The sequence below is a fragment of the Polypterus senegalus genome, chromosome 4 (genome assembly GCF_016835505.1).
Source record: "Polypterus senegalus isolate Bchr_013 chromosome 4, ASM1683550v1, whole genome shotgun sequence".
In the NCBI taxonomy this organism is placed as follows: domain Eukaryota; kingdom Metazoa; phylum Chordata; class Cladistia; order Polypteriformes; family Polypteridae; genus Polypterus; species Polypterus senegalus.
In genome coordinates this window covers 180,259,062-180,284,263 of record NC_053157.1, presented here as the reverse complement: position 1 = coordinate 180,284,263, position 25,202 = coordinate 180,259,062, and the positions used below count along the sequence as shown (strand labels likewise).

Here is a 25,202-nt window from a genome sequence, read left to right as displayed (position 1 = left end):
AGGCCAAATCATCCTTTCTGCTTTGATGGAGTTAAATTTAAAAAATGGTGAAATAATAGAAACTAGAAGACCACATAATGAAGGAAGGTGGTTATAAATGCATATCTAATATTTATTAATAAATTAAATCTCAAAAAAATATGATGCTTTTCCAATTGCCAGCACAAGTATCTTCAGCAGAATATTATGTTTTCCTGAAATACAAATTGATTTGCAAAAAGGTGACATTGCACCAGGCAATGTTTTGTGCTTTTTGCTGAATTTTAAGACTTGATGCCTACCTGGTTGTCACCGTATAATATCAAACACTCATCTTCTCCTGTGTGACTAGAGGAAGAAGAAGAATAAGAATTATTGTCTTGCTTATGGGAATTGATCTAAACCTTGCAACATTTTGCTATACCTGTACTAGTTTTCTCAAGTAAGTGACCATTTAGCCAAAATGAAACAAGTGCTTTAAAGTTTGATATTCTTCTTTAAGAATATCAAATTGGCATTTTTAGGTTTACTTTTAATCAGATGCCCAAGCCAGCACATCTGACTCCTCTCAATGCTGAGGAGCAGCGGCTCTACTCTGAGCCCCTCCCGGATGACTGAGCTTCTCACCCTGTCTTTAAGGGAAAGGCCAGACACCCTGCGGTGGAAACTCATTTCAGTCGCTTGTATTCACGATCTCGTTTTTTCGGTCATTACCCATAGCTCATGACCACAGGCAAGGGTAGGAACGTAGATCGACTGGTAAATTGAGAGCTTTGCCTTACGGCTCAGCTCCTTTTTCACCACGACAGACCGATACAGAGCCTGCATCACTGATCCGCCTAACATTAACATACGCAATTAAGAATTTCCTGATGCTCTGTACACATGACAATAATTACCTTATAAACCTTATATTCTAAATACTGTCATAAATATTGCAAGACATTAAGTCTAGACAGACTTTAGCTGTGTGCAAAAAAAAAATATATATATATATATACAGTGGGATGCAAAAGTTTGGGCAACCTTGTTAATAGTCATTATTTTCCTGTATAAATCGTTGGTTGTTACGATAAAACATGTCAGTTAAATATATCATATAGGAGACACACACAGTGATATTTGAGAAGTGAAATGAAGTTTATTGGATTTACAGAAAGTGTGCAATAATTGTTCAAACAAAATCAGGCAGGTGCATAAATTTGGGCACCGTTGTCATTTTATTGATTCCAAAACTTTTAGAACTAATTATTGGAACTCAAATTGGCTTGGTAAGCTCAGTGACCCCTGACCTACATACACAGGTGAATCCTATAATGAGAAAGAGTATTTAAGGGGGTCAATTGTAAGTTTCCCTCCTCCTTTAATTTTCTCTGAAGAGTAGCAACATGGGGTCACAAAACAACTCTCAAATGACCTGAAGACAAAGATTGTTCACCATCATGGTTTAGGGAAGGATACAGAAAGCTGTCCCAGAGATTTAAGCTGTCTGTTTCCACAGTTAGGAACATATTGAGGAAATGGAAGACCACAGGCTCAGTTCAAGTTAAGGCTCGAAGTGGCAGACCAAGAAAGATTTTGATAGACAGAAGCGACGAATGGTGAGAACAGTCAGAGTCAACCCACAGACCAGCACCAAAGACCTACAACATCATCTTGCAGCAGATGGAGTCACTGTGCATCGTTCAACCATTCAGCGCACTTTACACAAGGAGATGCTGTATGCTAGAGTGATGCAGAGGAAGCCTTTTCTCCACCCACAGCACAAACAGAGCCGCTTGAGGTATGCTCAAGCACATTTGGACAAGCCAGCTTCATTTTGGAATAAGGTGCTGTGGACTGATGAAACTAAAATTGAGTTATTTGGGCATAACAAGGGCGTTATGCATGGAGGAAAAAGAACACAGCATTCCAAGAAAAACACCTGCTACCTACAGTAAAATATGGTGGTGGTTCCATCATGCTGTGGGGCTGTGTGGCCAGTGCAGGGACTGGGAATCTTGTCAAAGTTGAGGGACGCATGGATTCCACTCAGTATCAGCAGATTCTGGAGACCAATGTCCAGGAATCAGTGACAAAGCTGAAGCTGCGCCGGGGCTGGATCTTTCAACAAGACAAGACCGAAACACTGCTCAAAATCCACTAAGGCATTCATGCAGAGGAACAAGTACAACGTTCTGGAATGGCCATCTCAGTCCCCAGACCTGAATATAATTGAAAATCTGTGGTGTGAGTTAAAGAGAGCTGTCCATGCTCGGAAGCCATCAAACCTGAATGAACTAGAGATGTTTTGTAAAGAGGAATGGTCCAAAATACCTTCAACCACAATCCAGACTCTCATTGGAACCTACAGGAAGCGTTTAGAGGCTGTAATTTCTGCAAAAGGCGGATCTACTAAATATTGATTTCATTTCTTTTTGTGGTGCCCAAATTTATGCACCTGCCTGATTTTGTTTGAACAATTATTGCACACTTTCTGTAAATCCAATAAACTTCATTTCACTTCTCAAATATCACTGTGTGTGTCTCCTATATGATATATTTAACTGACATTTTTATCGTAACAACCAACGATTTATACAGGAAAATAATGACTATTAACAAGGTTGCCCAAACTTTTGCATCCCACTGTATATATATATATATATATATATATATATATATATATATATATATATATATATATATATATATATATATATACAGTGCATCTGGAAAGTATTCACAGCGCATCACTTTTTCCACATTTTGTTATGTTACAGCCTTATTCAAAAATGGATTATTGTGGATTCATTTTTTTCCTCAGAATTCTACACACAACACCCCATAACGACAACGTGAAAAAAGTTTACTTGAGGTTTGTGAATACTTTCCGGATGTACTGTATATATATATATTGTTCAGTGTAGAATTTACTTTTTTCTGATATATTCCTCATATCTAGCCAGGGTTCTGTTATTGCTGTGAGGTCATACTGATGTGCAACAACAACAACAACAACATTTATTTATATAGCACATTTTCATACAAAAAAATGTAGCTCAAAGTGCTTTACAAAATGAAGAATAGAAAAATAGAAGACACAATAAAAAATAAACATAAGTCAACATTAATTAACATAGAATAAGTAATGTCGGATGACCAGGGTGGACAGAAAAAAAAAAAAAAAAAACTCCAGAGGCTGGAGAAAAAAAAAATAAAATCTGTAGGGATTCCAGACCAAGAGACCACCCAGTCAGTTACTATGTATTCAATGTCAGCTCAACTATTTTATTTTTAGTGCATTCATAATAGGAATAAGAAATGTTTATATTTTTATCATTTCAGTTCCAGGTTATTTGGAGCCCTAGTTTCGCTCATCTGGTGTGCCTTAATTTTAAGATGCTGCCACTACTTATGAAAAATCAAGAGTTATAGCTAAGAGATTCTTTTCATATAATAGCAACAGTAATAGTGAAGGTTTAAGTGAAGTGTTTTAGGACTATAAAGAGGGAAATAAAATAACAGAAATAATAAATAATTACAGTTGGACCAGTACAAAATTCCAATGGGAATATATTTTGCAGATTAAGTTTTAAATAAATAAAAATACACTATATTTCAAGGACATGGCAATCAAAGTGGAGTTGTCCCTGTTCTCATCCAGACAATGTAGAAAAGTGATTTAAAATGTTGCAAAAATGTTGGATTACATTGCATGCTGTGTTAAATACAAGTGAAATGAGCCCATGCTTAACCAGGAAAATACTCCTCAGAATTGTGGACTATCATGTAAAGTTTTGGTATTTATAATACAAATAAAGACAGATAATCACTAAGAAAAGACCAGAGGTAAACTACTAGACTAAACCCAGGACTGTGTGGTATAAGCGACAACAACAACATTTATTTATATAGCACATTTTCATACAAAAAAGTAGCTCAAAGTGCTTTACATAATGAAGAAAAAAAAAATAAAAGACAAAATAAGAAATTAAAATAAGACAACATTAGTTAACATAGAAAAGGAGTAAGGTCTGATGGCCAGGGTGGACAGAAAAAACAAAAAAAAAAAACTCCAGACGGCTGGAGAAAAAAATAAAATCTGCAGGGGTTCCAGGCCACAGGACCGCCCAGTCCCCTCTGAGCATTCTACCTAATATAAATGAAATAGTCCTCTTTGTAGTTTAGGGTTCTCATGGAGTCACTTGATGTTGATGGTCATACAGACTTCTGGCTTTTAATCTATCCATCATTTTTGGAACATCATGGTGCTTTGAGTAGATGTCAAGCGTCAAGGAAAATTGATGGAGTATAATTGTTTAAGCTTAAGTAAATGAAGATTAAGAGACATGATTGAATTGTTTAAAACAATGAATGTAATTAGTATTACGGATGCCAACTGCTACTTTAAATTCCTAAATGTGGGTACGAGGACACAGATAGTAGCTGATTAAAGTCATAGACCAAGTAGTAATAGGGGATCCTTGTGGGAGAGGGCATATTTACAGGTTACAGTACCCCTAGTGGTATTTGGTAATGTTAAAAAGATGATTCAAAATTGATTTAAAATTGATATAAATCTCAACAGTATAGTGCATCAAAGCCTAAAATGAGAACTTTATAAATGTCTACCAACAAGAAACAATAAAAGCTGCTTCTTATTTTTGTTCAATTAAAAAAGCCATTATCAGTTGTTCTCGGTCTTCCACCTTCTGCACAAAAGTCTATAGAAAAATTGTGCTATACTTGGATTCATTATGGCTTAGCTGTATAATGTGTGTGTTTTTTTTTTGTTTGTTTTTATTTACCCATATTTTTCTTGTTATGCATGCAGATGACATGCCATGAAAAACACATGACATAGAATGTTGATTGGTACTGAGAACTTAGTAATGATATACATTGGCTTTTTTCAAAAATACTTTGTTTTGATAAAAAATGCAGTGCAGTTAGTTCATTACAGAGTTATCGTCATGTGAACACAATACAATGAAATTCCAATTTGAACAACACACACCACTCCAACACTGTCCATGTCTGGTGACCCGAATCTCGATCGTTAGGTTAAGCAAAATACAACATCACCAAATATAATGGGTGCTGATGACTGAAACATGCACATAGTTTTGTAAAGTTGTTGCTGAATTTCTTTTCACATGCAGTGTTCTTATTGCAAAATTCAATAAAAAGCTTTTTTGGAGTCTTTAAGGGTGTTTGTGAGTTTGGGGTTGGAAAGTAAAAAAAATATTGCTCTCTTAAGTTTTACCAACACCATACACTCTTTTTGAACCCATAAATTTATCGGTTAAAGGTCCAGAAGAAAACAAACTTAGGGCTATCTTTTAAAAAGCACACAAAAGATTTTACCTAGGCAAAAGATGGAATCCAGTGAGACGATGAAATTGTTACCCAAGGTTAGTTGAGAAAAAAAACACTTAAGCTGCAGTCAAAGATGATATCCTGACCAAATGAGTTCCATTGCACTGCTACAAGGTTGCAGGTGAGAAGAAAATATACAGTGGTGTGAAAAACTATTTGCCCCCTTCCTGATTTCTTATTCTTTTGCATGTTTGTCACACAAAATGTTTCTGATCATCAAACACATTTAACCATTAGTCAAATATAACACAAGTAAACACAAAATGCAGTTTTTAAATGATGGTTTTTATTATTTAGGGAGAAACAAATTCCAAACCTACATGGCCCTGTGTGAAAAAGTAATTGCCCCCTTGTTAAAAAAATAACCTAACTGTGGTGTATCACACCTGAGTTCAATTTCCGTAGCCACCCCAGGCCTGATTACTGCCACACCTGTTTCAATCAAGAAATCACTTAAATAGGAGCTGCCTGACACAGAGACGTAGACCAAAAGCACCTCAAAAGCTAGACATCATGCCAAGATCCAAAGAAATTCAGGAACTAATGAGAACAGAAGTAATTGAGATCTATCAGTCTGGTAAAGGTTATAAAGCCATTTCTAAAGCTTTGGGACTCCAGCGAACCACAGTGAGAGCCATTATCCACAAATGGTAAAAACATGGAACAGTGGTGAACCTTCCCAGGAGTGGCCGGCCGACCAAAATTACCCCAAGAGCGCAGAGACGACTCATCCGAGAGGTCACAAAGACCCCAGGACAACGTCTAAAGAACTGCAGGCCTCACTTGCCTCAATTAAGGTCAGTGTTCATGACTCCACCATAAGAAAGAGACTGGGCAAAACGGCCTGCATGGCAGATTTCCAAGACGCAAACCACTGTTAAGCAAAAAGAACATTAGGGCTCGTCTCAATTTTGCTAAGAAACATCTCAATGATTGCCAAGACTTTTGGGAAAATACCTTGTGGACTGATGAGACAAAAGTTGAACTTTTTGGAAGGCAAATGTCCCGTTACATCTGGTGTAAAAGGAACACAGCATTTCAGAAAAAGAACATCATACCAACAGTAAAATATGATGGTGGTAGTGTGATGGTCTGGGGTTGTTTTGCTGCTTCAGGACCTGGAAGGCTTGCTGTGATAGATGGAACCATGAATTCTACTGTCTACCAAAAATCCTGAAGTAGAATGTCCGCTATCTGTTCGTCAACTCAAGCTGAAGCGATCTTGGGTGCTGCAACAGGACAATCACCCAAAACACACCAGCAAATCCACCTCTGAATGGCTGAAGAGAAACAAAATGAAGACTTTGGAGTGACCTAGTCAAAGTCCTGACCTGAATCCAATTGAGATGCTATGGCATGACCTTAAAAAGGCGGTTCATGCTAGAAAACCCTCAAATAAAGCTGAATTACAACAATTCTGCAAAGATGAGTGGGCCAAAATTTCTCCAGAGCGCTGTAAAAGACTCATTGCAAGTTATCACAAACGCTTGATTGCAGTTATTGCTGCTAAGGGTGGCCCAACCAGTTATTAGGTTCAGGGGGCAATTACTTTTTCACACAGGGCCATGTAGCGTTTGGATTTTTTTTTCTCCCTAAATAATAAAAACCATCATTTAAAAACTGCATTTTGTGTTTACTTGCGTTACAGTATATTTGACTAATGGTTAAATGTGTTTGATGATCAGAAACATTTTGTGTGACAAACATGCAAAAGAATAAGAAATCAGGAAGGGGGCAAATAGTTTTTCACACCACTGTAGAGGGAAAATAGGTATTTATATATACTAAACAGCTTTCTTTGTACAAACATTACAAAGCTTTTTTTATATACTTTATGTATGGCATGTTTAGGGTTTAGGAAATGCAGACTGCACAAGCTGATGCATTATTTTTATGTATATCATGCAAAAAAGGAAGACTTCAACTGCCTTAAGAAGGTGGTGACCAAGATGTGGGGGTCTTATACCTAATAATAAATATCCCAGAGCAAGACGTTTAGTGAAATACTGCCCATTGGAGTGTATTGGGACCCTCTTGGGAGGGGTAAATCAAACTGATTCTCCCAAACAGACAAACAGTAAAGAGTTTCACGCAAGCAAATACCATTATTCAGTCCTGGATTACTCACTAGATCCTTATGGGTCAAAGATACTGTACATTGTGTGACAGACGTCCAGGGACCTTGCCTCACCGGGATACCAAAAGAAGGTGTAGGACCGGGAAAAGGGCAGTATCTTTCCTGGAACATAAGACGGTAGCCTCCCTGGACTGTATGGGAGCCACAAACCTGGGGAGCCCAATCCTGTGGAGCGATGTGGCCACCGCCAGGGGATGTCTGGGCGGCTCCAGAACTGGGGTATGCAGCGCTTCCACCACACCCTTAAGTGCTGCAGAAGAGGGGCTGAACTCGCTTGCAGCACTTCCGCCATACAAGGAAGTGCTGCGGGATGCTGTATAAAAGAGGCCGCCTTACTCACTCGAGAATGCGGAGTCGGAAGGCAGAGGACAGAGCTTGCAGGTGAGGAGTGGAGGCGGAAAGAAGAAGCAGCAAGAGAAAGAAATTTAGTGGTGATTTGGGCACTGTGTGTTGTGTTGTGGAAAAGGGATAGTGTAATAAACTGTGTGTATTTTGAACTTTTGGCCTCCATGTCTGTCTGTGCCCGGGTACAAGGTTCACAATTGATAACAAAGGACCACTGAGGAAAACTGAAAAATGGTATCCACTATAGCTTTGAATGTCTGCCTATGAACCTGGAGGCAATTCCAGTGAAGAAACATGTAACTGGACTACACATAGAGTTTAAAATTGCTGCATACCGATACTCTGCATAAAGATTATAAATGTGTGGAGAAGTGTGTCACTAATGTTTTATATACAGAATTTTTCATTTGTTGTATTTGCTGTCATATACTGATTATATCACATTTTTGTGCCATACAGTGTTGTTATCAGAAGTAATCTGAAGTTTTGTTGACAGCAAATATGTTTAATTAATATCAGGTATATACAGTTAGGTCCATAAATATTTGGACAGAGACAACTTTTTTATAATTTTGGTTCTGTACATTACCACAATGAAATTTAAATGAAACAACTCAGATGCAGTTGAAGTGCAGACTTTCAGCTTTAATTCAGTGGGTTGAACAAAAAGATTGCATAAAAATGTGAGGCAACTAAAGCATTTTTTAACACAATCCCTTCATTTCAGGGGCTCAAAAGTAATTGGACAAATTAAATAACTGGAAATAAAATGTTCATTTCTAATACTTGGTTGAAAACCCTTTGCTTGCAATGACAGCCTGAAGTCTTGAACTCATGGACATCACCAGATGCTGGGATTCCTCCTTTTTAATGCTGTGCCAGGCCTTTACTGCAGCGGCTTTCAGTTGCTGCTGTTTGTTGGCTTTCTGTCAGAAGTTTAGTCTTCAACAAGTGAAATGCATGCTCAATTGGGTTAAGATCAGGTAGGTGACTTGGCCATTCAAGAATTTTCCACTTCTTTGCTTTAATAAACTCCTGGGTTGCTTTGGCTGTATGTTTTGTGTCATTGTCCATCTGTATCATGAAACGCCGCCCAATCAATTTGACTGCATTTAGCTGGATTTGAGCAGACAGTATGTCTCTGAACACCTCAGAATTCATTCGGCTGCTTCTGTTCTGTGTCACATCATCAATAAACACTAGTGTCCCAGTGCCACTGGCAGCCATGCACGCCCAAGCCATCACACTGCCTCCACCGTGTTTTACAGATGATGTGGTATGCTTTGGATAATGAGCTGTTCCATGCCCTCTCCATACTTTTTTCTTGCCATCATTCTGGTAGAGGTTGATCTTGGTTTCATCTGTCCAAAGAATGTTTTTCCAGAACTGTGCTGGCTTTTTAGATGTTCTTTAGCAAAGTCCAGTCTAGCATTTCTATTCTTGAGGATTATGAGTGACTTGCACCTTGCAGTGCACCCTCTGTATTTACTTTCATGCAGTCTTCTCTTTATGGTACACTTGGATATCGATACTCCTACCCCCGGAGAGTGTTGTTCACTTTGTTAGCTGTTGTGAAGGGGTTTCTCTTCACCATGGAAATGATTCTGTGATCATCCACCACTGTTTTACGTGGACGTCCAGGTCTTTTTGCGTTGCTGAGTTCACCATTGCTTGCTTTCTTTCTCAGGATGTACCAAACTGTAGATTTTGCCATTTGTAATATTGTAGCAATTTCTCGGATGGGCTTTTTCTGTTTTCGCAGCTTAAGGATGGCTTCTTTCACCTGCATGGAGAGTTCCTTTGAACGCATGTTGTCTGTTCACAGAAAAATCTTCCACATACAAGCACCACACCTCAAATCAACTCCAGGCCTTTTATCTGCTTAATTGATAATGACATAACGATGGACTTGCCCACACCAGCCCATGAAATAGCCTTTGAGTCAATTGTCCAACTACTTTTGAGCCCCTGAAATGAAGGGATTGTATTAATAAAATGCTTTAGTTGCCTCACATTTTTATGCAATCTTTTTGTTCAACCCACTGAACAAAAAGTCTGCACTTCAACTGCATCTGAGTTGTTTCATTTAATATTTATTGTGGCAATGTACAGAACCAAAATTAGAAAAAAGTTGTCTCTGTCCAAATATTTATGGACCTAACTGTAGGCATTATTTAATAGCAGATATATAGGCATTATAAGAAATACTCAATCTTTACTATTTACTAAGAAAAAGCAGTTTTGGAGGTCTGATTTTGCAGTTCCTGACTTTTTCATTTGTATTCTATCCTTATGTTCATTTTGTTTTGTCTTTTTGATTTTTTGGAATAGAAAGATCAATGTAAAATCAGTGGATGGCATTGTGGCACAGTGGCTGACTATAAATATTGTGTGCCATGGATCTGAATCTTGTGCCTGTCTGTGTGGAGTTGGCACTTTCTCTCCTTTCTCTCTATCCAGTGACCTGAGACGAAGAATGGACTCCTTCAGTACTGTGTCTCTTTGGAGAATCCTTGGGTATCACTGGCTTGACTTTGTGTTAAACAAATGGTTGCTCACAGAGTCCCAAATCAGGCACGTTACCTGCATTGTGAGGGAGTGTCAGTTACAGCACTATGGTCAAGTTGTGCAATTGCTCAAGGGTGATCCAGCTTGTAGGATCCTCATTGTTTGGGACCTGAGAGGCTAGACCAGGCCAAGATGATGCTCATTTAAGACCTGACTACGGCAGACAGATGGTCATTTCCGGAGGATGGGACTGGACCACCTGTCAGTCTGGGAGGTTGCCAACCGGGATCCCCAGCTGTTTTGTCGTGTGGTGAGTGCAGCAATGCACTGTGCCAGTACATGCTTCCCAATCTCACCTGACCTGATGTGTGTATCAGGTTAAATGGCAACTCTAAACTGTCTCTGTTTGAGTGTAGGCATGCTGGTAAATAGGTCTTGTGATCGGCTGGTGCCTAGTTCATGGGTGGTTTCTGACATGACTGCAAGTCTCAGATAATAGATGGATAAATGAAAGCTAAGCTGAACTCTCCCACTAGACATGCTGTCAAATTAAGTAAGAATTCCCCACAACAACTGGAGTCAACTTTCCCTTTCTGAATGAAAGATTTTTTATTATAGCCTTTATATGAACAATACTAAAATTGTGTTATTCCATTTATTTTCTAGAGCAACTATCCACCTAGTACAAAGTCACAGGATAAGTTCTTCTAGCAGAAGTGAGCTCACTGGAGAACCCCATTTGGGAGATTGGTTCATCACAAGCCTCACTTATTTACATGCACTAACTCACAAAAAAGACTAATTTAGAGTCATCAATTGAACAGACTGCATCTATTTTGACTGTCAGATTAAGCCCTCAACAAAACAATTCAACTGAACACAGTGGTGACAAAAAATTCCATATAGAAGATCACTCGTCCAGGAGTCTGAATGAAGTACAGTACATACAATGATGTACCACTGTCTCTGGGCTTTATTCAAAACATTATGGCATAAGAAGTTCAGGGACAAGTTACATAACTTTAATTTACTGTTAAACAAAACACAGCAAGAAAATTCTTACCTGTAGTCTATCTGCAATGGCATACTTTCAAGGCCTGTTATCTGGAAATATGGCTCAAAGTTAGCCATCTCATAGAAACGTATCTCACGGTCACTAAAAGCACAAAAAAAAACTTTGTTCAGTAAGTATATGGACACATAATGAAGCACTGAATTGTTCCACCCATCCTTTTCCTGAACCTATTTATTCCATTTTCCACTTTTTGCAGAGCTGAGCACCAAGTTGAAATCAGCACTAGATGGTTGACCAGTCTATTACAGGTATTACAGGTATTTGTAGACTCAGTCATATCAAAGTCAATGATCAGCCTAACCTATGTAATCTTTGGGAGGCCACAGGAAACTAAAGTACCCCAAAAAAACTCCTACAATTGTACAATCAAGCCAAGATTTGAACTCAGGATTCTTGCTCTGTGAGGTGAGAGCATTATCATTTCTATGTAAAATTACTATGTGCAGATGGGTTACCTTTTATGTTTTGTATAATGGCACAATGTGAGAAATCTAAATAATAAAAATATAATATTTGAGGTGTATTTTAGCAGATTTAGGTACCGTTTAAGGTTTTGCCAACTTTCATTAAGTTGTCTTAAAATAAGAAGAATAATTAGAAACTGGATGATCTCTATAAAAGTTCAACACTGAAGCCTTTGAAATGGACTTCATCACTTTGAGTATGTACTTAATACAGTTTACACCAGGGATGTCAAACTCCAGTCCTGGAGGGCCGTAGTGGTGGCAGGTTTTAGTTCTGACCATCTTCTTTATTAGTGACCAGTTTTTGCTGCTAATTAACTTCTTTATCTTTAATTTTAATTAACTTGCTCAGGCCCCTTAGTTGTTTCTTCTTCCTTAATTAGCAGCCAAACAATAATGAGACACAAAACAAGCCACCACATGACCAGCTCACCTGTGCCCATCACACAATATCTGAAAATAAAGAAAGGTGATGGTCTCGGTAAAGTTGATCTCCCAGGTCACCAAAACATTTTGATGGTTTTCTTAGAAAAAACAGAAAAATCAACAATTTTGGAAATAGCAGAATGAGAGCAGCAACAGGCCACTGAATTAAATAACAGGTTTAATTAACAACAAGAATAAGCGTCTCATTAAGAGATTGGTTGGAGTTTGAAGTCCCAGTTTAGCTTGTCATCAGTTGGCTCGTTCCACATCTCACTTCTGTTTGGCTGTCATTTAATGAAGAAAATAATTCAAAGGACTGAATCCTTAGAAACAGGGCTACTAAAATGAAGAGAAAAGAAATTAATTAGCAGTGAAAACCGGTCACTGATTAGGAAAACGGTTAAAATGAAAACCTGCAGCCACTGCGGCCCTGCAGGCCTGGAGTTTAAAACCCCTGATTTACACAATTAAGCAAAATGGCAGCAGCTATCAAACAGCCGGATGTAAAAAGACAGGGCTGACAGAAAGATTTCTGTTTATTGGATGAAACATGTCCAGAAACACAATGATAGTGGATATCCTAGCCCAGATTAAAATATGCTACAGTGCAAAATTAACAATGTTTTTATTTCACAAGGGAGATTAACTTTTTCCTTTAAATGTATATTTAAAGCAGTTGCTTTTGTATGCAATGTCATACCAACTTGAGTTCAGCTTTGTCCATGCTTCTTTAATTGTAAATGCTGTGATTATAATTTTCAAAACAGACTGCAGTGACCAGTTTCTAATGAGTTATCTGCTCTTATTTAAAATATGACTCCATAAAGCTTAACATTGGATATAATCCTTTGTGTCAGGCCATCACGGAAGAAAAATGCCTCTGCCAGACCTCCTCACACAATCTATTCCCCTATTATTTTCTTAAGTCAAGTTAAACAGTCCCTATAGAGTTGCCTTGCTAGGGAGCAAAGACAAAAGACGTTAACGGTAATATTTGTAAGAGGATACCAAAAAGTTAACAGCTATAGAACATAAAATTATCCAAGCGCAAAAAAGGGTCTGTGTCAGTTGTAACCAAAAGAACTAATAGAGAACAGGTGGAAATGTCCTCAAAGGACAGAAGGTCGTGGCATAGAATGATGCAAACAATGTAGAATAGAACTAAGCCAAATCTGTGTAGCACTTGTAAAATTCTCCCTTTAGAATTACCTGTGAGCCTCCAGATAACAGATGTCTTTCTGTTAGTCTGTTCTGCCTGATAAATGTTATATGCTTATATCTTAAATTTAACTATTTTTATGCTGTATTTTTTTATAAATTGGTATATATCTGCTTATATTTCAATTCAGTCGTTCATTAATTTTTTTTTATTGTAATCACTTTCTTCACTGTGTCATTGTAAAATGTGTTACATTGTTGTTATATATTTCTGCACCACTGATACCAGAAATGTGCTATACAAATGAATGCTGCTTTGCTTATTGTGTATAACTTTATCTTCAATGACCATTCTTTACTTTTTACCTTCATCTTCCAAAAAATAACCAAACAACAATTTTATTAGAAGGTTATTTTATTTAAAAAATACAATTAGATTCATAAGTATTGTGAATAAGGCGCTATATAAAGCGCCCGACCCGGCACAGATTCACACTGAGGCACGTGTAAATTAAACAGATCTTTTTTATTTTCTGCAATTGGGAACAGGTGAACAAGCAACAGGAGCACTCCCGGGAGGGCCATAAAGGAGCCAGCAACCACCACTCTGGGCCAGAATCGGGAGGAAGAGGACGAGGTTGCCTGAGAGGAGGAGTGGTGGTGCCAGCGGAAGGATTTCTGTGTGTAAAGTAAGGTGCTTTGGGACTGTGTTATACCTGTGGGGTTCACGGGGAAGACGTGCCCCACATGGAAAGAGTGTTTGAACTGTTTAAGTGTTTGGGACTGTGTTGAGCCTGTGGGACACGGGGAAGACGTGCGCCCACGGGTGAAGAGAAAATAAAGTTCTGTTTAATTTACACATGCCTCAGTGTGAATCTGTGCCAGGTCGGGCGATTTATATAGCGCCTTATTCACAGTATTTGGACATTGATACAATTTTCATAATTTTGTCTCTGAGTGCCACCACAATGGATTTGAAATAAAGCAATCAAGATGTGACTTAAGTATAGACTTTCAGCTTTAATTGGAGGGGTTTAACAAAAATATTGTATGAGTTGTTTAGAAAAGACAGATATTTTTATACATGGCCCCCTATTTTCATGCGCTACAGAAGTATTTGGAAAACTAATATAATCATGAATATAACAATCATTTCAATAATTGGTTGAAAATCATTTGCAGTCAATGACTGCATGAAGTCTGGAACCCATGGCCATCTCCAAGTGCTGGATTTTCTCCCTACTGATGCTTGGTCAGGCCTTTATTACAGATGTTTTAAGGTGCGTTGGGTTTTCTGTCTTCAGTTTGTCTTTAGCAAATGAAATTCATGTCCAGTTGGGTTGAGGTCAGTTGATTGACTTGGTCACTAATAAATATTCTACTTCTTTGCCTTAAAAAGCACTTGGTTTTCTGTCACAGTATATTTTGGCTCATTGTCCATCTGTACTGTGGAGTGCTGTCCTACCAGTTTTACAGTATTTGTGTGAATATGACCAAACAGTAAAACCCAGTACACTTCAGAAATTATCCTGCAAATTTTGTCAGCAGCCATATCATCAATAAACATGAGCTGGCCATTTCCTTTGGCAGTCACGCATGCCCATGTCATAAGACTGCCTCCGCCATGTTTCACAGATAATGTGGTATGCTACAGTTCATGATCCGTTCCCTCTCTTCTGCATCTCTTGTCTATCCGTCATTCTGGTATACATTGATCTTAATTTCATTTGTCCAAAGAAAATTGTTCAAAACTGGACTTTTTAAAAAATATTTTCTGGCAAAGTCTAATGTGTCTTTCCTATGCTTGAGGATTACCAAGGGTTTGCATCTTGTGGTAAACCCTCTGTATTTACTTTTGTGAAGTCTTCTCTTGATTGTAGACTTTAGCAATGATAGGCCTACCTCCGAGAGAGTGTTCTTGGTTTGACTATATATCATGAATTGTTTTTTTCTTCACCAAGGAAAGAATTTTGCGATCATCCAGCACTATTGTTTCCCATGGTTGTCCAGTCCTTTAGGCTTTGCAGAGCTCAGTGCATTCCTTCTGTTTAAGAATGTATCAGTTGGTTGATTTGACCACTCCTGTTATTTCTGCTATTTCTCAGATGGGTTTGCGTTGTTTTCTCTGCCTAATGCTGTTTTTATTTGCATGGACCTTGTATTGAGAGTTCACAGTGACAGTTTCCAAATATTAATTCCACAATTGGAATAAACTCCAGACCTTCAACTTACTTAATAGTTCATGAAAAATGAGGGACCTGCTCCCTATGGAACAGCTTGTCAGTCAATTGTCCAAATGCTTTTGAGCCCCTGAAAATGTGGGGACCATGTATAAAAATGGGTATTATTCCTAAATGGCCCAAACAATATTTTAACTAAACCCTTTGAATTAATGCTGAAAACTTACACTTCAGTATGTAATTATTTCTTTATTTCAAATCCATTGTGATGGTGTATAAAGCCGAAATTAGGAAAATTGTGTCAACTGTCCAAATACTTATGGATCTAACTGTATTTGCAAGAATCATTTCCCCAAACCACAACATTGACTTGTTCACATTTTTACTGTTAATTTTCATGTTGTGTTTCTGGCTGTTCTTCACTGTGTTTCCAATGTTCTCCTTGGCTGGGACTTTTATCCTAAATGTAATTATTTCAAATTCTGAGCTAATTCTTTGCTTTATTGCTTACTGACTTTTAGCCTTTTACTCTCAAGATGTCTTGAAACTAACCCTGTCCTGCTCCTCCTACTGGGAATCTTCACTATAAATCCACAAATTTCGTCTGTAGTTGGGTCTTTGGTTACTGCAGGAGTTTAGAATTGCAACAAGAAAAACAATGTTAGTATATAAAAAAAGCAAAACCAGAAGCAGAAGGGTAAGATTAAACAAAGGGTTATAGAAATAAATGTTTGAAATTGAGAGTCCAATGTAAGCAATAACAAATTAAAGACTTTGATTGAAGATTTGGAGAGAAGTTAACAAATAAATGACGACATAGTAATTCTAGTGTAATATTATTCATAATAAAACAAATGAGTGACACTGCCAGCAGGGAAAATGGGTATTGTTCTGGAAAAAACAACACACATGGACAGCATGGCATTACAGATATGGTTATGATTCTGCTTTCTCTGTGTGTGTGTTCTACTCCAGAGTCATGTTAAACCATGGTGCAGCTGACACTAGGATTTCTTTGTGTCCACCTAGATGTTAATGTCCACATAGTAACTCAGGCCCAATGAATAATGATTAATGGAGGTGTAATATGCAGAAGATCACATGGTTTGACGTAGGCAGCATTTACGTATTTTGTTTGCATTGCTTTAGGGTGCTTTGAGGCTACTGCATGAAAAATGTCTTCCTAATACTACCTACTATGGTAGAAATGTATATGGTAGGATTTTTTATTTTCTTTACTTAATTCGCAACAGCTAACTTAAATACTCTTAATGGACTCCTTTGTAATATAAACAATATAACAACAGAAGGCCAATGATTATGAGTAGACACAAATATTTTCTGGTGAGGTTGGACTTTGCTGTTGTTTTCCCAGTTTTCATTACACCTCTTCATTTGAGTTTTCATAAATAGAAAATACATTTTCTGTTGATAATTCTTGAACAGCCATTTTTGTTATATTCGTTTTGGGGTATATTAGCAGAATATTTGGAAAGTCCACCACATTCTATTCCAGAGTTATAAATGTTATAGCTGGATGGATGGAGGAAGATAGAGGAAGAAAGTATATTTATGCAATTTTATAAAAAAAAAAAAAAGCTGGAACAGACAATGTAAGGAACAAATTGAAAATGGATAACATTAGCATTGTGCAAACCCATTGGTATGTGGCAATTACTCACCAGGTTCCAATGACAAGCTTATTAAACTGAGGCATAAAAGTGGCATCAGCTATCCATTTGGGTGTTCGGGCTGGCTGTTTGTTTTCTTCCTGTTATGACAAAAAACAATGATGTCATTTTTGTTGTCTCAGCTTCTGAAGAAAAAAATCACTAGCCATCTACACTCACCTAAAGGATTATTAGGAACACCTGTTCAATTTCTCATTAATACAATTATCTAATCAACCAATCACATGGCAGTTGCTTCAATGCATTTAGGGGTGTGGTCCTGGTCAAGACAATCTCCTGAACTCCAAACTGAATGTCAGAATGGGAAAGAAAGGTGATTTAAGCAATTTTGAGCGTGGCATGGTTGTTGGTGCCAGACGGGCCGGTCTGAGTATTTCACAATCTGCTCAGTTACTGGGATTTTCATGCACAACCATTTCTAGGGTTTACAAAGAATGGTGTGAAAAGGGAAAAACATCCCTGTGGGTGAAAATGCCTTGTTGATGCTAGAGGTCAGAGGAGAATGGGCCGACTGATTCAAGCTGATAGAAGAGCAACATTGACTGAAATAACCACTTGTTACAACCGAGGTATGCAGCAAAGCATTTGTGAAGCCACAACACGCACAACCTTGAGGCGGATGGGCTACAACAGCAGAAGACCCCACCGGGTACCACTCATCTCCACTACAAATAGGAAAAAGAGGCTACAATTTGCACGAGCTCACCAAAATTGGACAGTTGAAGACTGGAAAAATGTTGCCTGGTCTAATGAGTCTCGATTTCTGTTGAGACATTCAAATGGTAGAGTCAGAATTTGGCATAAACAGAATGAGAACATGGATCCATCATGCCTTGTTACCACTGTGCAGGCTGGTGGTGGTGGAGTAATGATGTGGGGGATGTTTTCTTGGCACACTTTAGGCCCCTTAGTGCCAATTGGGCATTGTTTAAATGCCACGGGCTACCTGAGCATTGTTTCTGACCATGTCCATCCCTTCATGACCACCATGTACTCATCCTCTGATGGCTACTTCCAGCAGGATAATGCACCATGTCACAAAGCTCGAATCATTTCAAATTGGTTTCTTGAACATGACAATCAGTTTACTGTACTAAAATGGCCCCCACAGTTACCAGATCTCAACCCAATAGAGCATCTTTGGGATATGGTGGAACGGGAGCTTCGTGCCCTGGATGTACATCCCACAAATCTCCATCAACTGCAAGATGCTATCCTATCAATATGGGCCAACATTTCTAAAGAATGCTTTCAGCACCTTGTTGAATCAATGCCACGTAGAATTAAGGCAGTTCTGAAGGCGAAAGGGGGTCAAACACCGTATTAGTATGGTGTTCCTAATAATCCTTTAGGTGAGTGTATATATTGCATGATACGGTTCCAATTAAAGAACATATTGAAGCTGGAAGCAAGCTCACCTGCAACAACATCTAACATTAACCTAGTTCATGGTACTGAGATACTCACAGGGAGGCATTTTGAAATGACAAATTACTTTATAGCTTTAGATAGTGGGAAGAAACCAACACAGGCACAAGAAGAACAGAAGGTAGTATTACTCAACAGCAAATAGTCCTATATATCTTTACATACCAGAACTATTCTGGATTTCTTCAGGATGAGATCTGCTGACCAGTGTGTAACCATGCCATCCTGTCCAACAACCAGAAGACTGTTGTCTGGAGAAGCAGAAATGTTGAGAATTGCTTCTCGATGTGGTGTCTCCATAATCAGGGCTGGCAGGTGGAAGGAGACGTTTGGTGACATTTGGGATGACTGCTCACTTTTTGGATACAAATTCTTTAAAAGAGAATTACATACATTGAGAAAATTTTCATTAATCTTTACTGTACTAAAAACTTACCACAAAAGAATTGACTTCTTAAAACTAGTCTGATTAAGTCTTCTAATAATGTTGTTGCTTGTCTTTTAAAAAATAAGTTGCAAACCTCCAGAGTTCCACTCAGATTGTACACATCTTATCATATTTTCCATCATTTGAATTATATGTTAGTGATGTCATGCAATTCACCCAGTCATTTGCATCTTTCTCAATATATTAATTTTGAAGCCGTTCCTTACACGTTGTTCTCATAAAACATTCTTACACTATGGAGTAGGGTTTTGGGAGGGCTATCTGACTCATAATTGTGTCTTGTATGTGTCATGTAGTATGACTGTTTCTCGGGTAGCATCAGAAAAATCATGTGACATAAAGATGCAATCTGATTGGTTGTTTTGTGGACCCATCTTCTTTTTTTTCTATAGTCAGGAAGTTATCAACCCAGAAAAGTTCCTCTGTCATTTCTCTGTCACAGACTCCACCTCCTGCATTTTCCAACGTATACTGCCCTGAAGATCCATTGACATGGCATTGCGATTCAACCAGTAGGTGACAGAGGCATCTGTGTAATCAAAAAACTATCAATTATTTTTTGCCAAACTGCAATAAATGGGGAGTTTAAATGGGATCCCTAACTTACTTTACTTTTTCTTTTGTTTTTTTGACAATATACGCTGTATATATAATATGTACAAATGAAAAGCTATTGCAGGAAAAGTATGTCTGAGTCCTCTTAAAAATAAATAAGTAAAATCAGAAGAAACTGAAATTGACTCAGTCTTTCAACGGTATAAACATTTTTTTTATGCAATTAAGCATGTTATCCTCATTGCCAAAGACATGAAAAAACATACTTGTAAATTACAAACTGTCTTGCACTCCAGTCTTACAAGGAAAAAACAATGTTCTAAATTATGACCAGGATTGAAAGAAACAGAAGAAAACCAAGGTCCAACCAAGTTAATGCAAATATAAATATTTTCAAAAGGAAAATAATAATAATTTATTTCATTTATAGGCGCCTTTCAAGGCACATAAGGGCACCTTACAGAGTACATTAACAACAACAGCCACAACTTAAAATGAATAAAATATTCCAGCACAATAAAACCAGAATAAATACAATATTATAAATTAATTTTACATTTATCAGCTAAAATTAGCAGACTAAATAAGCCATCCTAAAAAGATGTGTTTTAAGATGAGATTTAAAAGAAGGAAGAGAGTTGATATTACGAATGTCTTGTGGGAGAGGGTTCCAGAGGCGAGGGGACACTCGACTAAAAGCTCTGAACCCCATGGTAGTCAAGAGAGCAGGAGGTATAATAAGATTGATAGAGGAAGAAGATCTAAGGATACAAGAAGGAATGGAGATGTGAAGAAGATCAGAAAGATAAGGAGGTGCCAGATTATGAAGGGTCTTGTAAGTAATAAGCAGAATCTTAAAATCAATGCGATATTTAATAGGGAGCCAATGAAGCTGTTGAAGGACAGGAGTATTGTGTTCTATAGAAGAGGTTCTGGTAATAATGCGAGCTGCAGCATTCTGAACCAATTGGAGTTTGTAAGGGAGTTTGTAAGGAAGACCAGAAGGGATAGAATTACAATAATCAATATGAGATGTAACCAGAAGAATGAAGAAGAATAGCAGTGCTGGTAGATGAAAGAGATGGACGTAAACGGCTGATATTACGTAGATTTTAATATGCAGGCCAAGTAACATTATTAATATGTGCCTCAAATTTTAAGGTACTATCAAGAATAACACTTAAGCGCTTAACCTGGGAGGAAGAAGAGATTAGAGAATTATCAACAGTCAATGAAATATTATCACCTTTATCTTAAACAGATTTCGTTCCTACCAGAAGAACCTCTGTTTTATCACTATTTAATTTAAGAAAATTAGCAGACAGCCATGATTTAACTTCCTGTAGACAGCCAGAGAGGGAAGAAGGTGGAAGAGTGGAATCAGGCTTAGTAGACAGATAGAGCTGGGTGTCATCAGCATAACAGTGAAAATGAATATTAAATTTCCTAAAGATATCACCAAGAGGCAGAAGATAAATAATAAATAGAAGGGGACCCAAGACAGAGCCCTGGGGAACACCACTAACAACTGGGCAAACTTGTTATCTGAAATTTTTCAACAGTACAAATTGTGTACGATAAGAGAGATATGATTTAAACCAGGCATGTGGAGTAATAATAATAATACCAATCCATTTTATTTTATTTATTTTTAATTTTATTAATTTTATTGTAATCATTCCATACAAATGGATCAATTTTTACAAAAAATAGGATTGAAAACAAATCGAACCCCACCCCTGAGAGAGCATGGCCAACGGAGTAATACTTAAAGCTTGTAAGCATACCTAAATTGATGAGTTTAATAGGGCAATAGAGATAGATAGATAGATAGATAGATAGATAGATAGATAGATAGATAGATAGATAGATAGATAGATAGATAGATAGATAGATAGATAGATAGATAGATAGATAGATAGATAGATAGATAGATAGATAGATAGATAGATAGATAGATAGATAGATAGATAGATAGATAGATGCTTTATTAATCCCAAGGCAAAATTCACATACTCCAGCAGCAGCATACTGATAAAAAAGAATATTAAATTAAAGTGTGATAAAAATGTAGGTATAACAGACAATAACTTTGTATAATGTTAACGTTTAGCTCCCCCCCGGGTGGAACTGAGGAGTCGCTTAGTGTGGAGGAGGTAAGATCTCCTCAGTCTGTCACTGGAGCAGGACAGTGGCAGCAGTGGATTCTCCATGATTGACAGGAGCCTGCTCAGCGTCTGTCGCTCTGCCACAAATGTCAAACTGTCCAGCTCTGTGCCTACAATAGAGCCTGCCTTCCTTACCAGTTTGTCCAGGCGTGAGGCATCCCTCTTCTTTATGCTGCCTCCCCAGAACACCACTGTGTAGAAGAGGAATGGAGAAGAAAAAGAAATGCAGAGAGAATTACTCCTTCTTATTCTAAAATAATATTGATTAGATCCTCCATGTTTTGAAAAAGTTCTGTACCGATCCTGTAACTGAGAATAGGATTTTTTCCAATTTCAAATAGTATAAAACATTGGTTTTCCACTGACTTAAAAGAGGAGAGTTAGGATTCTTTCAATTTAGCAAAATAAGTCTGCATGCCAAAAATGTAGTAAATGCAATCACAGTTTGTTTGTCCTTCTCCACTTTAAACATATCTGAAAGAACACCAAACACAACTGTTAATGGGTTAGGAGGGATTGTGACACCAAGGCTGTCTGAAAGGCACTTAAAAGTTTTGGACCAAAATGATGTTAATTTGGTGCAGGCCCAAAACATGTGATCCTGTGAGGCTGGGATTTGATTACAGAGTTCGCAGTTTGGATTTTGCCCTGGAAACATTTTGGACAGTTTTAAGCGAGACAGATGTGCTCTTGGATACGTGGATGTTTTGAGTTCCAAATAAATGAGGTCATGGTTGAATCTAATTGCTTAAAAAATGATTTATTGAGGTATATTGGAATGTATTGAAATAAAAAAGAAGCTTAGGTATGATATTCATTTTAACAGCATTAATTCTTTCAGCTAGAGTGAGATGAAGGGTTGACCATCTATGCAAGTCTTGATTAATTTTTTCCTACAGATGGCAAAATTTTGTTGACAAAGAGCTTTATGTTTAATTGTGATATTTACCCCTAAATATTTATACTGATCTGCAATGATAAAAGGTAGGGTGTGCAATCTAATATTATATGCTTGAAAATTCACTGGAAAGAGTACACTTTTATTCAAATTAATTATGAGACCAGAGATTGTTTGAAATTCTGAAAGTGCTGTTAAGACTGCAGGCAAAGTATTTTCTGGGTCTGATATATACAGTACCATATCATCTGGATATAGAGAAATTTTCTGTTCCAGTCCTTCTCTGATAATCCCCTTTATCTGATAAGCATTTCGACAGTGAACTGCTAGTGGTTCAATGGCGATTGCAAACAGCAGTGGTGACAAGGGGCATCCTTGTCTGGTACCACGTTCTAGTTTAAAGTAGTCTGAACAAATATTGTTAAGACAAATTGAAGCTTCTGGATTGGTATACAGTAGTTTGACCCATTCACAGATGTTTGGGCCAAACCCAAATTTTTCTAATGTAGTGAAAGAGTAGTTCCATTCAATCATGTAAAATGCTTTTTCTGCATCCAAATATAATAATATTTTTGGGGTGTTTGACTTGTGAATATCTATATATATATATAATTCACTAAGGCAAGACAACCACGGAAAGCACGCCGGAAGGGGCGTGGATTCACTAAGCCGCCGACAAGTAAGACAACTATGGCACAAGCAGGAAGGAGCCACGCCGGAGGTGAATCGCCATATGCAGCATGTAAAACGGTTTGCGAGGGGTATCCCATGGGATCCTTAAAACAATCCTTTACAACTGAGGTTAAAACACAATGAAGTAAGCAGTCTTTAAAAACAGAGTTTTCGGTTCCGACGCACGACGTGCACCATAGCAAACTGTTTTACACACTACATACAGCAATTCGCATCCGCGACAAACATGCGTCTTCTTAGATTTTCCTGCAGGAACACGGAAAGTCTACGTGAGTCACAGGTGCATCTGGACTGTGCAAAGGTAACAATGACTCAAGTGACGAGTTGGAGGTGGGCACATGAGCGATGGCGGTCCGCCAGTTTTCAGTCACGGACGATTGTGTGTTGGTTTGTTCCATGCATTGTTACAATGTTGCTTTTCTTGCTGATTTATTACATTACCGATTTTTCAAATGTTAATTTTCTCCCTGTGCTTAAAAAATCATTAAAAAACCGGCCTGATTATGCGGCGCATGGTACGCCGTGGGTTGGCTAGTATTACATTAAACAGGCGTCGAAGACTGGAAGATAAGTATTGGCCTTTAATAAATCCAGTTTGATCTTGTGATATTACCGAAGGCAGCACTTTCTCCATCCTTCTAGCTATGGTTTTTGAGAGTATCTTAACATTATTATTCAGAAGTAAAATTGGTCTGTATGATGCACATTGTAACAAGTCCTTATTTTGTTTAGGAAAGACGGTCATTAATGCTTAGTGAAAGCTTTGAGGTAGAATTTGATTATCTATAAATTATTATCTTCTGTAAATGTTGCTAATAAGAGGGGAGCTAGCTGAGTGGAGAATTTCTTATACAATTATATAGGGTAGCCATCAGGGCCTGCTGATTTTCTGCCTTGAAGTGACCTTATAGCATCTAGTAATTCTGATAGCGTCAGAGGTTTATCCAGTTCCTCAGCACTAAAAGTATCTATTTGTAGTATTTGTAATTTATCCAGAAATGCATTAGATTGTGTATTGTCTTCTTTAAACTCAGTAGAATATAAGGATTTATAGCAGTCTCTGAATGTGTGCATAATTTTTTATGATCAATGATTTAATCTCCATTCATGTTGGTGATTACTGGAATTGCATTGCGAACTTCTTGCTTGTGGATTTGTTGAGCTAAAAGCTTATTAGCTTTCTGTCTGTGTTCATAGAAATGATGTCTTGATTTATAAATAAGTTGTTCAGATTCTTTACTTGTCAAGAGGTTGAGTTCTGAATGCAGAGCCTGCCTTTACCTATGAAGACCTCCACTTGGACGCCTGGCATGTCCTTCATCTATTCTAGTAATTTCGCTTCTTACCTCTGACACTTTCTTGGTTTCTAATTTATTCCTGTGGGAAAGATATGAAATAATCTGTCCTCTTAAGAAGGCCTTTAGAGTTTCCCAAGTATTCCTGCAGAAACCTCTGTGGATGTATTTGTCTCTAGGAAGAAACTGATTTGTTTGGATATAAATTCTGTACAGTTCTCATCTTCTAATAGAAGTGGGTTAAGACGCCATCTGCAAGGTGAGTGTGTGGGGCATAATGATTTTAGCTCCAAAATCAGCGGTGCATGGTCAGAAATAACAATAGCGTCGTACTTGTAAGATTTAATCGTAGGGAAGAAATTATTATCTATAAAGAAATAATCAATTATTGAG

At 37.7% G+C, this 25,202-nt stretch overlaps 1 protein-coding gene across 1 annotated transcript in view; it reads right to left on the bottom strand.

The window, feature by feature from the left end:
* LOC120528773 overlaps positions 1 to 25,202 on the bottom strand; it is a 40,776-nt gene that overhangs the window by 4,085 nt on the left and 11,489 nt on the right. The window contains exons 2-5 of the mRNA XM_039752909.1: positions 18,918 to 19,124; positions 17,316 to 17,404; positions 11,394 to 11,486; positions 282 to 327 (exon numbers count right to left, since the gene is read on the bottom strand). Coding sequence (XP_039608843.1) covers positions 282 to 327; positions 11,394 to 11,486; positions 17,316 to 17,404; positions 18,918 to 19,124 — 435 coding nt within the window. The remainder of the gene's footprint in view (positions 1 to 281; positions 328 to 11,393; positions 11,487 to 17,315; positions 17,405 to 18,917; positions 19,125 to 25,202) is intronic.